This window comes from Nannobrachium achirus, assembly GCF_963921795.1.
Source record: "Nannobrachium achirus genome assembly, chromosome: 18".
In the NCBI taxonomy this organism is placed as follows: domain Eukaryota; kingdom Metazoa; phylum Chordata; class Actinopteri; order Myctophiformes; family Myctophidae; genus Nannobrachium; species Nannobrachium achirus.
This window is the reverse complement of record NC_137825.1, coordinates 28,820,266-28,835,574: the sequence shown is the minus strand read 5'-3', so window position 1 is coordinate 28,835,574 and position 15,309 is coordinate 28,820,266. Positions and strand designations below refer to the sequence as shown.

Genomic DNA, 15,309 nt, shown 5'->3' with positions numbered 1-15,309 from the left:
TTAATAAGTTATGGAAGGACATTTTGATCAATCTTTTTTTCAGAGACAATTTTTCTTTGGAAATCATTCCCACTTTAAAATGAAATATAGCTGCAAGCAGCGATAAAGTGTCCAAGGCATAAAAAGCAGGAAAGCAAAAAGGCATCAAGGGAAAGCAAAGAAGAATATCAAAGAAAAACTAGAAGCAGTGTTCTTCCGAACAGGACTCCGGCAGGTCAGGTAGGTTTTTTTTTGGCCTAGTGGTGACTCTATAATAGGCCAAAGTGAAAAGGGTGCCACGTGTTCTTGGGCCTTTCACGGCAATCGGACGCTGCATGCGGGATTTGAAGCATTTTGTTCCAAAAATGTGTTTTGCAAAAAATTACCCGCTGGTGGCGCTATAACAGGCCAATGTGAGAAGGGTGGCATCTGTTCCTTGGCCTAGTGGGAATATGTGTGCAAAATCTCACACACATAGCAGGCTGCGTTTGAGACATTTTGTTCAAAAAGGAGCAATCCTGCAAACCTTGGAATTCAATGTTAGCCAATTAGATAGAAATATGATATCTGACAAATCCGTCATGATTACATCACTGTAGAGATACTGTGTACTGATTTGTGTGATTTTCGGATAAAATCTGAAGGAGTAATATCGAAGAATGTGTTTTACATACTGTAAATCGGCCTTCTGGTGGCGCTATAAATGGCAGATGTGAAAAATGCAGGGCACAGGTTTTTCCTTGGCCTCTGGGAAGTGTGCATACAAAGTTTTAAACTAATCGGTGGTTATAGGTAAAAGCACAAATTGGCCTCTACACAACATGTATGCAAAAGACTGTAGGCCTATATGCAACAGACATAAAAAACTGTGACACTATGCACCTGGACAGTTTGATTATGTACTGTACATAGTAAGCCTTGCTAAGCTAGGGTTAGGGTTAACCCTAACCCTGGATCTCCCAGTCTCAGGGCAGACACTCAAACCACTAGGCCACTGAGCTGGTACATGATATCGTTGCAATCCTTGGAAATCACAACATAGGTGTAGACATGACAGTTTGTATTATAATGCTTGTTTCAGGATTTATGATGCAAAATACATTATTTAGTAATGGCGGATATTAAAATACGCATCAAGGGGGGTTGGGGGACATTTTTAGGAAGGCTCCATATCAGACATTGTTCAAGGAACCAAACTGTGAAGTGTACCAAATATCATGGTTTTACGCTTAGATAAACCCCAGGCGGGATTCGATCCAACGACCTTCTGCATGAAAGGCATATGCCCTGACCACTACACTAGGCAGCCACAGAATCTGTTGGCCATGTTTGTTTAAAAAAAAAGTTCTATGTAGGCTGAGTGCCTTGATTTTATTGATTTATTTTTTATATTTTGGAGGCTTGGGGTGAAATCAATCTGAGTAAATGTAATCTATTGTATGTATTTCTGACATTTTCGAGTGATCATATTTTCTTTTACTCAGAACAGGAAAAAAAACGGCTGTTAGAGAAGGGCTCATTTTAAACATGAACGGGAATTGGAGTTAGATCAGACGTGTCAACATTAAAGAGTTTGACATACGCACATGCCATGGGCATCCAGGATGTTAACATCAACTCAACCCAACGTGGGGTTTGAGCTCACAACCATCCGTATATCAGGCACAGGCACTGACCACTACACTACGGTAGTCACGCATAAAGGACCTGTCATTTAAAAAAAAAAGAAAAAAAAAAAAAAGTTTCATGCATACAAAGTTTTACACTAATCGGTGGTTATAGGTAAAAGCACAAATTGGCCTCTACACAACATGTATGCAAAAGACTGTAGGCCTATATGCAACAGACATAAAAAAAAAAAACTGTGATACTATGCACCTGGACAGTTTGATGATGTACTTTGATGATGTACATAGTAAGCCTGGCTGAGCTATGAAGACCATATGAATCGGCCAGGCTATGAATCTCATAGGGCAGGAGCCTATCTCCTGTTTCTGTAGCGCAAGGTAACTTGTTGTACAAGTACACCCCCTGGTCATGACACTAGTATGTCGCAGGGAGTTACCCCCAATCCAACCCTAGATGTTGAGTTTCAAGCAGGGAGGAACTGGGTCCCATTTTTTAGAATCTTTGGTATGACGCAACCCAGGTTTGAACCCAGATCTCCCAGTCTCAGGGCAGACACTCAAACCACTAGACCACTGAGCTGGTACATGGTATCATTGCAATCCTTGGAAATCACAACATAGGTGTAGACATGACAGTTTGTATTATAATGCTTGTTTCAGGTTTCAGGATTTATGTCATGGTTTTATGCTTATACAAGCCCCAGGTGGGATTCGATCCAACGAGCTTCTGCATGTAAGGCATGTGCCCTGACCACTACACTAGGCAGCCACAGGATCTGTTAACCATGTTTGTTTAAAAAAAAAGTTCTATGTAGGCTGAGTGCCTTGATTTTATTGATTTCTTTTTTATATTTTGGAGGCTTGGGGTGAAATCAATCTGAGTAAATGTAATCTGAGTATTTCTGACATTTTCGAGTGATCATATTTTCTTTTACTCAAAACGGCCGGTAGAGAAGGGCTCATTTTAAACATGAACGTGATCTGGAGTTAGATCAGACGTGTCAACATTAAAGAGTTTGACATACGCACATGCCATGGGCATCCAGGATGTTAACATCAACTCTACCCAACGTGGGGTTCAAACTCACAACCATCCGAATATCAGGCACAGGCACTGACCACTACACTACGGCAGTCACACATAATGGACCTGTCATTTAAAAAAAAAAGAAAAGAAAAAAAAAAGTTTCATGTAATGTACTTGATGCCTTCTTTCAAAATGATATAGCGCCCCCCTTTGGCCAATTGGGGTAAGATTGGTTTCAGTGATATTTGGACTAACCCTCTATAGTAGTTCATCATGAAATTTTACTTTGCATGTATGTTTTAGAGGCAGAAGAATAATTTGCATAAGACTTGCAATGTTGATTGAATTATTAAAAAAGCACGTTTCGATAAAAAAAAAAAACGATCTGACAGATCTTTAGATATTGGTCCAAAGTTCATGTAAAAAAAGTTCCGTGCACGTGACGCGAAAGTTCCGGAATAAAAGCGGGTTTAAGTGTTTTACAAACTGCTCAAAATTGCGGAAAATCTAAGGGCGGAGCTTACTTAACAAAGACACAGATGTCTTCCGCTTGAGTCAAGGCACGCGTGTAAGCAAGTTGCATGTCTTCAAACGAAACGAGGCATGACTTATGCCCCTTTAAAGTTTGAGTTTTCAAACGCTTCGTATAGCGCCCCCCTTTGGCCAATTTGAGTAAGATTGCTTTCAGTGATATTTGGACTAACCCTCTACATATTTGCCAAATGCTATGAACGTGTCACTTTGCATGTATGATTTAGAGGCAGAAGAATAATTTGCATAAAACTGCAACATTGAGTGAATTATTAAAAAATAATGTTTCGCTTTAAAGAAAATCCGGCCGCTGTGCGATGACCGTGTTGGTCCAAAGTTCATGTAAAAAAAGTTTCGCGCACGTTACGCAAAAATCCCAGGAGGAGATAGATTTTGACTGTTTTTCATATAATTCAAAATTGTGGGAGAGGTAAAGATCAGAGGTCAAAAGTCAGAGCGTAAAAGTTGTTCGGCATGAGGAGACGCATACGTGTATACAGGTTTCATTGCTGTACCTGAAACAGGGCATGAGCTACACCAGTTCAAAGTTTGCACTTTCGAAGGCTTCCTACAGCGCCACCCTTTGGCCGATTGTTGCGAGCTTCGCGTTTTAGCCGTTTGGCATAGTCCTCTGCCATACTGCCATGAACGTGTCACTTTGCATGTATGATTTAGAGGCAGAAGAATAATTTGCATGAAACTGCATTATACAGTGAATTATTAAAAAATAATGTTTCGCTTTAAAGAAAATCCGGCCGCTGTGCGATGACCGTGTTGGTCCAAAGTTCATGTAAAAAAAGTTTTGCGCACGTTACGCGAAAATCCCAGGAGGAGATAGATTTTGACTGTTTTTCATATAATTCAAAATTGTGGGAGAGGTAAAGGTCAGAGGTCAAAAGTCAGAGCGTAAAAGTTGTTCGGCATGAGGAGACGCATACGTGTATACAGGTTTCATGGCTGTACCTGAAACAGGGCATGAGCTACACCAGTTCAAAGTTTGCACTTTCGAAGGCTTCCTACAGCGCCACCCTTTGGCCGATTGTTGCGAGCTTCGCGTTTTAGCCGTTTGGCATAGTCCTCTGCCATACTGCCGAGTTTCGTAAAAAGCGACTGCACGGTCTAGCCGCTAGAGAAAAAGTGGCGGAAGAATAATAATGGGAAAGTCCAATATCAATGAGTGGCCATTTGCCACTTCGTGGCCTTGGCCACTAATTATATTGCGGGGCACTGGCCTACAGTACTGGTCCGGGACCGGGCACATACCACTAGGCCTGGATGCCTGGAATCGAACCGTTGCCGGTTCGATTCCCGAACCGGACGACCTTTGCCACGTGTCACTCCCCATCTCTCCCCCCATTTCCTGTCAGTCTACTGTCCTATCTATAAAGGCATAAAAGCCCCAAAACAAATCATGAAAATTTAATTATATTGCGACGATAACGCCCCAGAAAACAACACGCACATTGATATTTTACATGTTGGATAGCCCATCTGAAGCAAGTACTGAAATTAACCACATCCAATGGCTGCAAAATCATTAAAACCAGGAAACTCGTCAGCATTCCTATTGCTTTGATCTTCTGCTATAATCATGTAAATCAAGTTTATCATGACCAGTTTTGGGGAAGTTACTTTAAAACTGTAATAGAATAAATGCAATAGAATATATATTACCAGCTCAGTGGCTTTGTGGTGTCGGCCCTGAGATTGGGAGGTCATGGCATGACACCCGGCCGGGTCATACCAAAGACTATAAAAATGGGACCCAATGCGTCCTTGCTTGGCACTCAACATCATGGATTGGATTACGTCCCTGAGATATACTTTCCAGGGGTTGTGCTATATACATCATGGCAGGGGGATGTGCTTGTACATCAAGCCACCTCAAGCTACAGAAACTGGAGATATGATCCTGCCCTATGGGCCATATGGTAAATGCAACTCACTTTATATAATACACAATTACTTATTACTTTCAAATACTACCGGTAACAGTAACCGTTTCTTCCAGATTATATTTTTTAAAAGACCTATTACCAGAAGTTTCTTTCGCCGACATTTAGACCAAAACTACCTGACATTGGAAGAGTTTCTTTCCCAGATATTTAAACCAGAACTATCAGGCACTAGAACAGTTTAGTTCCCAGACTTTAAAGGGAATAATTTGAGGAGACTCTTAGGCCCATTGAGTCTGGGGTACATTTATTATAATCAAATTATTGGCTTAGGAATGCGACGAAAACAAAAATAACTCAAGTCTCTATCGGGTGAGTAAAAAGAAAAAGTCATTTTGGGGGTGAACTACTCCTTTAAACCAGAAACTGGAACAGTATCCCATTTGAACCAGCACCGGAGGAGTTTCTTTCAGAAACTGCTGACCAAACATGTTTTGGATCCTCCTGAGTCCTGACTCACCTTGGGAAGGAGAAGGAGGGGTTGCTGTACCAGCTGCTCCCCAGCCGGAGTGGCTCTCCGCCCCTGGGCGACGAGTCGTCAGAACCGCTGCTCAGCCGCTCGCTGGAGGGAGCCCGCGTGGCGTCCGAGTCCCCGGTCACAGTGAGGATGGAGTCCGACAGGCTGGGCCTCTCGTGATGTGCCAGCGGGGCGAAACTTAGCTGGACGATCTGCCTGGCGCTGTGGCACATGGGGCCCTGGACAGGGACGCGCAGAGAATGTTAGAGAGGCAAGGGTTGAAGTTTCTGTAGTGGCCTTTTGGTGGAAATATAGAAAATAGCAGACCTCCAAGCTTGGAGGTCAGCTATTTTCGGTACTTGATACCACACTGAACTAATCATTACCAGTAAGACTCCCTAATCGGGAGATAAGCGACCGTCAGGTCACATGTATACACAAATAGGCCCCAAAAATGTGTTTGAAAAAATCTGCCTGATGGAGGTGCGAAATGGGACAGATCCATGTTGATGACTAGTCAAGAAATACTGTGTACCGCTTTGCGTGATTTTAGGGCAAAATATGTAGGAGCTGTGTCCAAAAATGTGGTCAATTCTCATAGAGGGCAATTCTTTCTACATAAGACGCTGCATTCAAGTTCAGGAAGGTTTGGACAAGGCAATCTCTTGAATGCTGCCTTCAGGTATGGCATGGAAAGAGGGCGTTTGCATTTCTTTCACCATAGTAAAAACTGCATTCGTGGTCTGGAGAGGGCACTTTTTACAGGTGGATAAAAGGGCAGGGGCTCAAGCTCCCTTTTATGTGTGCACTTGCCTTGCCCTGGATGGCTGGGGTCAGCGTGGGCAGGTCAAACGTCAGCACCGTTTGGGTGGTGGAGGTCAGCAGCTCCTCGCTGTCCAGGCTGTTGTAGGACGTGCCCTTGGCCCGGTGAGACTCCATGATGTTCTCAAAGTGGCGGCTGAAGGTGTCCTCGGTGGCGCGCCGGGGGCCGGAGACCAGGAGGGGTGATTTCAGGGCCGGGTGGTGGTTGTCGAAAAACGTTTCCAGCGGCCTGGTAGAGAGAGAACCGAGTACATGACGTCATCAACAACGTAGCGTTTATAAAGCTCCGTTACAGTGTGTGAAAGCTAAGTACACACAAGCTCACACACCATCTCACTCCAAATAAAAGACATCATGGCTGTCTGTACTAAACCATTGTGCTGTTGCTTAAAAACCTGTGTTTAATGAATGAAAAAATGCCATCAAACCAGTTTGTGGTCTACTTGTAAAACTAGGCTGCGGGTGAGATCAAAATAGAGATCATAATATGGGTCAGAAAGACGATCCTGCTTCACCAGCAGTGCATTCTCTTACAGTATGTGTGTGTTACCACACAGTGAAATGTGTTAATGTAATCACTTTCAACATGGTGTCAGTATTTTGGCAAAGATTTCCAAAATAACAATTTCAAGAATTGTTGTGAACATAGCTTGTAGATCGTCTATTTTTGCTATTTGTCGTACGGCACAGTATTTCGGGATTAAGTGGTTAACCCAGAATGTAAACATGTTCCCTGTTAAGTTAACACTCAGGGGGGCCTTTTCCACCGGCAAAGTACCCGTAACCGGTTTGGGTTCTTTCTCCCGCCTATGGGATGAACCAGAGGTGAGCTTTTCCACTGAGAACCGAAAAAGTTGGTTCGCGGCCAGTTCACAAGAACGAACCAAGGTTCCAAGAAAGTTGCCATCCCATAGGCGGGAGAAAGAACCCAAACCGGTTCTTTGCTGGTGGAAAAGGCCCCAGGATGTATCTGTATGAGTGTACAGGCCAAGATTTGCGTGTGTACGCACGCATTTGTGTGTTGTGGGTACAAGATTAGACTGTGCGTATGTATCCATGATTCAAGCTGCACTTGTGTTCGGGCTGGTGGAGCCAGCAGCTCACCTCTTCAGCAGGTGTCCGTACACCTCTGGCTCCTCCAGGGCCGCGTGCTGCCTCATCCTGCTGTCGCCCTGCATCCTCACGCTGGCCCAACTCACCACCTCCTCCTCTTCCTCCTCCTCCTCTTCATCTTCCTCCTCTTCCTCCTGCTGCTCTCCCTCCTCTTCTCCTCCTCCGCCGCCTCTTCCTCTCGCCACCGCCTCCCCGTCCATTAAAGCTGCACAATATATCGTTATTGTGTCGTTATCTCAGTATGACCATGCACAATATCAGTATCGCAAAAGGCAACGATATGGGCGATATATATCACTCATATCGTTGCTTTTTGCGATCACTGAGTTAATTTTTGTCCATATATATACTGTATATATATGTGCGAAATTGAACTCAGTGACTTTGACTTGCATGGTCGTCAAACAAGTAGAAGTAGAAAATAAGAGCGGAACCCAATAGCACTTAAAATCAAGAGTCTTATTGACTTATTATGCTGTTTTTGGAATAATGCTTAGTTCTCGGGGTAGCAAAACTTAAAATAGAGAATATTGATTTTGTACAGTAATATCGTATATCGTATTGATATCAAAATACTTGGCATAAATACAGAGACGTGACATTTTGTCAATATGGTGCGTCCCTACCGTCCGTCCCCTCGTAGGCCAGGCCTCCCAGGGGGCTGCTCCCCGTTCCCGAGGTGCCCAGCACGCTGCGGTTGCTGCCGAACGCCGAGTCGGCGTCCTCCTGCTCGGCGAGCATCAGCACCTCGTCGATGTCGGTCTCGCGGTAGCAGCGGAGCGGCACGGCGTCCAGGTCCGTCTCCGAGTACTTGAGCGTCCGCCGGATGATGCCCGTCTTGGGCGACGACGCGCCCGACACCGCCGCCACAGGGGGAGGGGTCACCAGCTCCACCTCCACGTGCTGCACGTCGTGGTCGGCCAGGAGGAGGAGGGGCAGGGAGGACGGGGGTGTCGGCGTCGGCGACTCGCTGGAGTTGCCACTGGGCGGCGCCGTGGAGACTTCCAGAGTGTCTGGCGAGAAGCGAGAGAGAGAGACAAAGAGAGAGAGAGATGAGCACTGTTGTGTGAAATTACAGCAGCATAATTGATACTTGAATTTCAAGTGGGGAAAAAAGAAAAAAAAGCAAACACTCCTTTTGACTGTTAAATAAGTGTAATGACTCTAGCCTCCATGAAATCCTATTAATACCATAATGTAAAATGTCAAATGCATCAATCAAAAGACCAATTTATGAAACGATTACTTTTTAAAAGGCATTCATCTGGCAGAAGCAATTTGTGCCATGAGAATCACAAATGATACAGTATAAATTTGATTTGTAAAAAACAAACAAACAAAAAAACTGAGGGGAGGGGATTTTCTTAACCACTTGAGCCCTACACATACAATCTCGCAACACGGCTCGATGTGACACATTGTGAGATTAGATATTTTTGAAAGCCAGGTTAAGGTGGTTAACGCACATTTTCTTTATTCAATTGATCTATTGTGATATTAGCAAATATAAATATGAAACATATCAGATTCCCAAAAAGAAATGCATGTTTTTAATTCAGACTGCCCACCATCTTAACTACACACATCCTCAGAGTTCATTTTGTAACTCCCAAAGTTAAATGAACACTGAGGATTGTACTGTGTTGTGCACAACATTAACTGCTAATTCAGTGTTGTAACTACACCAAGTGGACAAGACACATTTTGTACTGTACAGGTCCTTGCTTGCGCTGACATTTGATCTGCTATGATGCTACGAGTCCATGCAGCCTCGTCATCCGGTTCTAATTCTGGCAATAGGCAGGGAATCAAAACTTCAAAGCGTTATCATGATGTGTCAGCGGTGTGTTTAGCGCTCACGTTTCTCCCCCCGGCTGGCAGCCTCCTCAGCAGGGGCCCCGAATAAGAACTCCCACTTGGCACGTGCTATCCTCTGACAGTGGAGTGAGGGCCCAGGCACCAAACAGCCACTGTCCGTCTGCAAATTGTGTGAACAAAAATGAAATGTACTGCTGGTGTGATATGGTGTACATACGGTATGCACATTCAACTTCAACTTCAAACTACTTTATTTTGTGCAGTGGCTAAATGACAACATACAAACACAATAGTAGATACTATTTTTTATATTGTTTTTAATGCATTGTTTCAACTTCAACTTCAAACTACTTCATTTTGTGCAGTGGCTAAATGACAACATACAAACACAATAGTAGATACTATTTTTTATATTGTTTTTAATGCATTGTGTATTTTATGTATGTTTTATTGTTGTATACTGACAAATTTCCATTTGATGCTAAATTTGATGGACAATAAAGTTTTATTATCTTATCTTATCTAATCTTATCTTATCTTATCTTAATATATAAATAATCATATAGAGCAATTATCTATGTATATAAATAATATAATGTACATATCTATGTATCTCTCTAAAAAAATATAAATAAAGTGCAAACATACACATGCACATGTGTACGGATAGTCGGTAGAGAGCTAGCCTTTGGACCACAAGGTAATTTTTATTGTATTAATATTTAAACTAAAATTGACTTTGGTAAAAGATATACAAGTAAAATCACAATATAACTAGATAACACAACTACCGTGTTTCCAATGAGGTACTGCAGCATAACAAAAAGTAAATAGTCCAATAAGTTACATTGCAATACAGTGTAACACGCAGCACGTCACATGAATTTACAAAATACCAAACCAATTGACAAAATACCAAACCATTTACAAAATACTAAACCATTGTACATTATACATCATACATTATGGAGAACCGGGATGACTGGAAGCGACGATGGAAGGCTCGTCTGAGGACGACCTAGAGAGATTGTACATTATCGACACGCTAACCTTAAAAACAATTTCAATGGATTTCGAGGTAGCTTTTAACTTTCTGGGGGAACATAAAATGTGAACACATATGTTTGTCAACACATAGACAGTTGACAGGTTACTCAATTTCTAGGCGTATATATACTACGGCTTCTCCCACTTGCTGGAGTAGTAGCCTGACATTTATTCCAAGGTTGAAGAAGGCTATAGGCTACTGCCATTTAAAAGTTTCTATTTGAAGAATGTATAGTCCCAAATTAACCCCTCTATCGGCCTACTTAGCAAACTAATACTTTCAAACTAATAGTTCAGTGGTTCTCAACCTTTTCAGGCCGCGACCCCCAAAAAAATCATATTTGAACTGGGGACCCCCCCCCACCCTGACAATCACTAAGAGTTGAGGCATTACATTTTGTATAACGCAGTTCTATTGTGAAAATAGCAGATCTACATGCTCACAACGCCTCGCGACACAATTTCTGGCCAATGTTTAATTTGTCATTTTAGAGGTATTAAAAAGTCCTTAAATTGTCACTTTAGAAATGTGCATAAACCCTCTATACACTTAAACTTTATGTTAGTTTGTTTATTGTTGAGTGAGAAAACAATGTTGCACATTAAGTTAATCATCCATTATTATTTTGGGGATCCCGACCCAGAGGTTGAGAACCACTGACTTAGGTGACAGGGTCGGTCCTGTACTTGGCCCACTCTGCACTAAAACCCTTCACCAAAAATAGCCTGATTTAAATCTCAAAAAGCATCGCATTGTGAGCTTGTAGATTTGCTATTGCTGGGGAATGTTCCTCCCAGAATAGGGACGCGAGGGTTAAAGTGGTTAAGAATAAACACAAATAATTATATTTTAATCATTGTTAAGTGGCCATAAGCAGGATATTCAACTCCTGACCGTGTGGTTATTGAATAATTATGTAGCTGATTGTCCCTCACTTGACCTTTTCAAGAGAATAACATGAGCCTGTGAAGCCAGATAACACTCAGCTCACAAGGTGATGTGTCCGCTGATAGGTGGTTCTAAATGCCAAGCTCATGTTCAGGGGCGTCACAAGGAGGGGGAAAGTGGGACTGAGTTACTCGGGCCCAAGGTGGAGGGGCCTTAATTATTTCATACTTTAGCTATTGAAAAATAGCAGATCTACAAGCTCACAGTATTGTACATCTGCTATTTTTCAATAGTTAAAGCACAAAATAATGCATAATGAACATTCATGGGGGGCCCGCAGTGAATCCTTGTACGCAGGGCCCAGAATTTGGTGCAACAACCCTGGTCATGTTCACTCTACAGTAGATGCTGCTTTCTGCTGCTACCTGCTGCCATGGTTAGCTTCCCTTCCCCCCCAAGAGGGTAGTACTTGATCAATCCTACAGTAGCTCAGATATTTGGCTAGCTTTCTAATACACTTATCAGGGTAGGATAGGATTCTTTCAATACGCCTGTTGTCTGAATGAAATACAATTTGTTTCCTGAATGTGTGAATAAGCAAGGGATAATTAGACACAGAGGCGAACCTGAGGTGTTTAATCATCATGAGATATTAGGAGTTATTTATCTTACTACACAGCTACTTAATATAAATGAATACATGACCCAAAAGTAACAACAAAACAAAGTATTTCCTTGCTAACGGTAATGAATGTATTCTGTAAGTGTTGAGCTGGCTGTCGGCCAGCGCAACACGGAAAACAATGAAGTGTTGATCAAATAGATTTTATGTCTATTTCTCACTTTAAATGTTTTCAACCCCATTCTTGAGAGCAATGTTTAGTTGTAAATGACATTGTGTGCTTGTTTACATGGATACAGCATACAATTCAAGCAGTGCAGCCGGTGCAATGAGTCTTTGATTAGACAGTGGTCTGTTACAGAGCTCATCTGTCATTATTCAGAAAAAACACTCTGCTGAATTCAGTGATTGACCAGTCAGAATCAAGCATTCAACCAAACTGTGTAATAAGTCATTGTATCCCCATTGTTCTTATGTCTTTCTACACCAGTGGTTCTCAACCTTTTCAGGCAGCGACCCCCAAAATAATCATATTTTAACTGGGGACCACCCCCCCCCCCCCACCCTGACGAGCACTAAGAGCTGAGGCATTACATTTTGTATAACACGGTTCTATTGTGAAGATTTTCAAATTTCAGCCTCTAATATTTGACAATTTGGCCAATGTTTAATTTGACATTTTAGATATATTATAGTCTTCACTTCAGAAATGTGCAGATACCCTCTATACACTTAAACCTTATGCTGGTTTGTTTACTGTTGAGTGAGAAAACAGTGTTGCACATTAAGAGAATCATCTAGGGCCCCCCCAAAATAATTTGGGGACCCCCCTGGGGGTCCCGACCCACAGATTGAGAACCACTGACGTACAGAACAGCACAGCACATTTCTCACCTGTATTCCTGAGGTGACGGCCCCTGTCTCGTTGCTCTGGTGACTGGACTGACTGGACTCTGGGGACACACAATCCCTGTCCCCAAGGCTGCCCGTCACACCGCTGGAGCTCCGTGAGGAAGCTCCGTTCTGGTACCCTTCTGGAGGCTCCTCCACCCTCAGAAGGCCTGGCTGCTGCCCCGGACCGTATCCCTCAAGCCCGTCTCCCTCGCCGTCATCACAGCCCTCATCCTCCTCCGGGGAATCTAGCACCACTGGCCCCAGAAGCAGGACCTCTCTCCTCCTCTGCTCGGCACGTTTCTGCTGGGCGGTAGGGCTCAGGGCCCCACGTCCGCCCCTGGATCCACAGGTGAGGCCTGGTCTTGTGCTGCTCTCTTCTTCCTGGAGCCCCCACTGCTGCCTGGAGGTCCAGCTGACCGGAGCCTCCTCAACACTCTGATGAATAAACAGCCTGCGGGACAACTCTGTGCATTCCTCTTTCTCAAAACAGCTCAGCTCCCCTCTCCTCTCCGAACCAGGGGACCAGGTGTCTCCCGTGTACTGAGGGAGCTGACGGCGATGGAGGGTGGGGCTATCTGGCGTTCTGAGCTCAGCCCCGAGCAACCTGGGGTCCCTCATGGGAGAACTGACCTCAGTGGGAGGTTGAGAGGGGCGGAGGAATCGTGAGGGGAGGGCCGGGGAACCTGAAGCCACAGTCTCTGAAATGATGGAGCTCTGGTCCTGCCCCTCCTCTTGATGTGTGTGGTTGGCATGCGAGTTGGTTTCCTGCGAGTGTGACTGAGAGATGGAGTTTTCAGGTTGGTGGGAGTCTGTGTTGTCAGTTGCTGGCATGTGTTGCCCATTTAAAGGGATATTCATCTGAAGTATTTGCTGCTGGAACTGTTGTGCAATTGCAGGTGAACTGTGAAGCTCGTCAGAGTATGAGTTGCCGCCCAGTTCACCTAAAGCGTTGTGCAAAGAGGACCTTCTTGTCTCTGTAAAAATAGAGGACACTTTGGTAGCTTCCTCTGCCAGCCGGCGAGCCACCTCTGGACTGTGAGCTGGTGATGAGGGCCTGCTGCCACTTAGCTGGTTCATGCCCTCGACTAGTTTATTGCCAAGTTGAAATATTGCTCCCTGGGGTGAGGGGCTCCTAGTACAAGCTCTGGGAACGTGTCTTGTTGTGGCTGGACTCCCTGTAGTACTCCCGTCCTGTCCTGACCAGTGAAGCGGGCTCTGGTGGCCCATGCTAGGGGTTGACAGAGGGGACGTGTTTGAAGCAGACTGCCTCGTTTGGGAGGAGAGCTGGTCTGAGGCTGGACTTCGGGGCAGGCCATAAATAGCCTGTGTCACGTGGTTACTGGAGAAAGCACAGGTGTTCTGACGCTGAACGGGAGACCCAGCCCAGGACTGGCAGCGGGGCTGCTGGTTGTAGCGTGATTCTGCGCTGAGCTCGAGGGCATGGGCCAGCTTGATCCTCAGCAAGGGAGATCCAAACTCCTCCACAGCCCTCTGGGTAGCTGCCCTGCCGATGGGGTCCAGATGGGATTGGCGTGGGCCGGGGGAGCCCATGTGCTGGTGACCCCCAGGAGATCGAAAGGCCAGCTTTGGACTGGAGCCACAGGAGGAGCCAGGGCTTCCAAACCAAATGGGGTCGCTGAGCCTTTTGTTGAAGTGCATGGGGTTCGATCTGTCCTCTCTGCCTGCCCTGCGGCACACAGTGCTGCGGGGACTCTCCACCGTCTTCACGTTGGCCTTCTTGATATAGCTGAAGGTTACCACCGAGCGCTTCCCATCGCCGACTGGCCCCTCATTGAACCTCTGTCCGCTGGAAGAGGTGCAAGGGGAAGCGACCCTTCCAGAGGAAGGTGACGAAGGGGAGTGAGAGGCAGAGACTCCGTCACATGGTAAACTACGGCGCTTGGCAACTGTAGGGGACTGGCAGCTGTGGGCTGGCTGAAAGCTCACAGTGGGTCTGGCTGGAGACTGGCTACGACTGTAGTCGTGGGCTAGGCGGTGAGCCGTGGAGGCACTGGCGACAGTCTGGCAGGTGGTCTGGTTGGCTAGCTGAGACAGGAGAGCTGCTGTGTTGTCATGGGCTGAATCCACACCCAAAACCCGCTCTCCCACTTCCTCAAAACCTCCTTTCTCCACATCCTGCTCGGGGGCAGACCTCACCTCCACATACAGATGAAGGACTTTTCCAGACTGGGACATGACTTTCACTTCAGCACATCCCGAGGACGCAGAGGGAGGAGAGAGAGAGAGAGAGAGAGAGAGAGAGAGAGAGAGAGAGAGAGAGAGAGAGACACAGAGAGAGACACAGAGAGAGAGAGATAGAGAATGAGGGAGGGAGAGGGAGACAAACAGTGGAAGAGAGAGAAAGGGAGGAAGAGATAGACAAAGCTTCCTTGTTGCCTTGTTTTCCTCTTCCCGGTGGTTTGATGCAGCTTATCTGCTGGTGGTGAATGTCAGTGTATTTTTAGGTGATCGTTCCTCTGCCTCCCTAGGTGACGTCTGTGTGCCGAGTGGACAAGCACAGGGTGAC

General features: G+C 45.0%; 1 protein-coding gene across 1 annotated transcript in view; it reads right to left on the bottom strand.

Moving 5' to 3' along the window:
* LOC308303012 (uncharacterized protein) overlaps positions 1-14,978 on the bottom strand; it is a gene marked incomplete at its 5' end in the record, with an annotated part of 68,693 nt that extends 53,715 nt beyond the window's left edge. The window contains 6 exons of the mRNA XM_080747331.1: positions 5,581-5,816; positions 6,391-6,628; positions 7,504-7,681; positions 8,139-8,525; positions 9,373-9,490; positions 12,783-14,978. Coding sequence (XP_080603457.1) covers positions 5,581-5,816; positions 6,391-6,628; positions 7,504-7,681; positions 8,139-8,525; positions 9,373-9,490; positions 12,783-14,978 — 3,353 coding nt within the window. The remainder of the gene's footprint in view (positions 1-5,580; positions 5,817-6,390; positions 6,629-7,503; positions 7,682-8,138; positions 8,526-9,372; positions 9,491-12,782) is intronic.
* Positions 14,979-15,309: the final 331 nt, after the last annotated feature.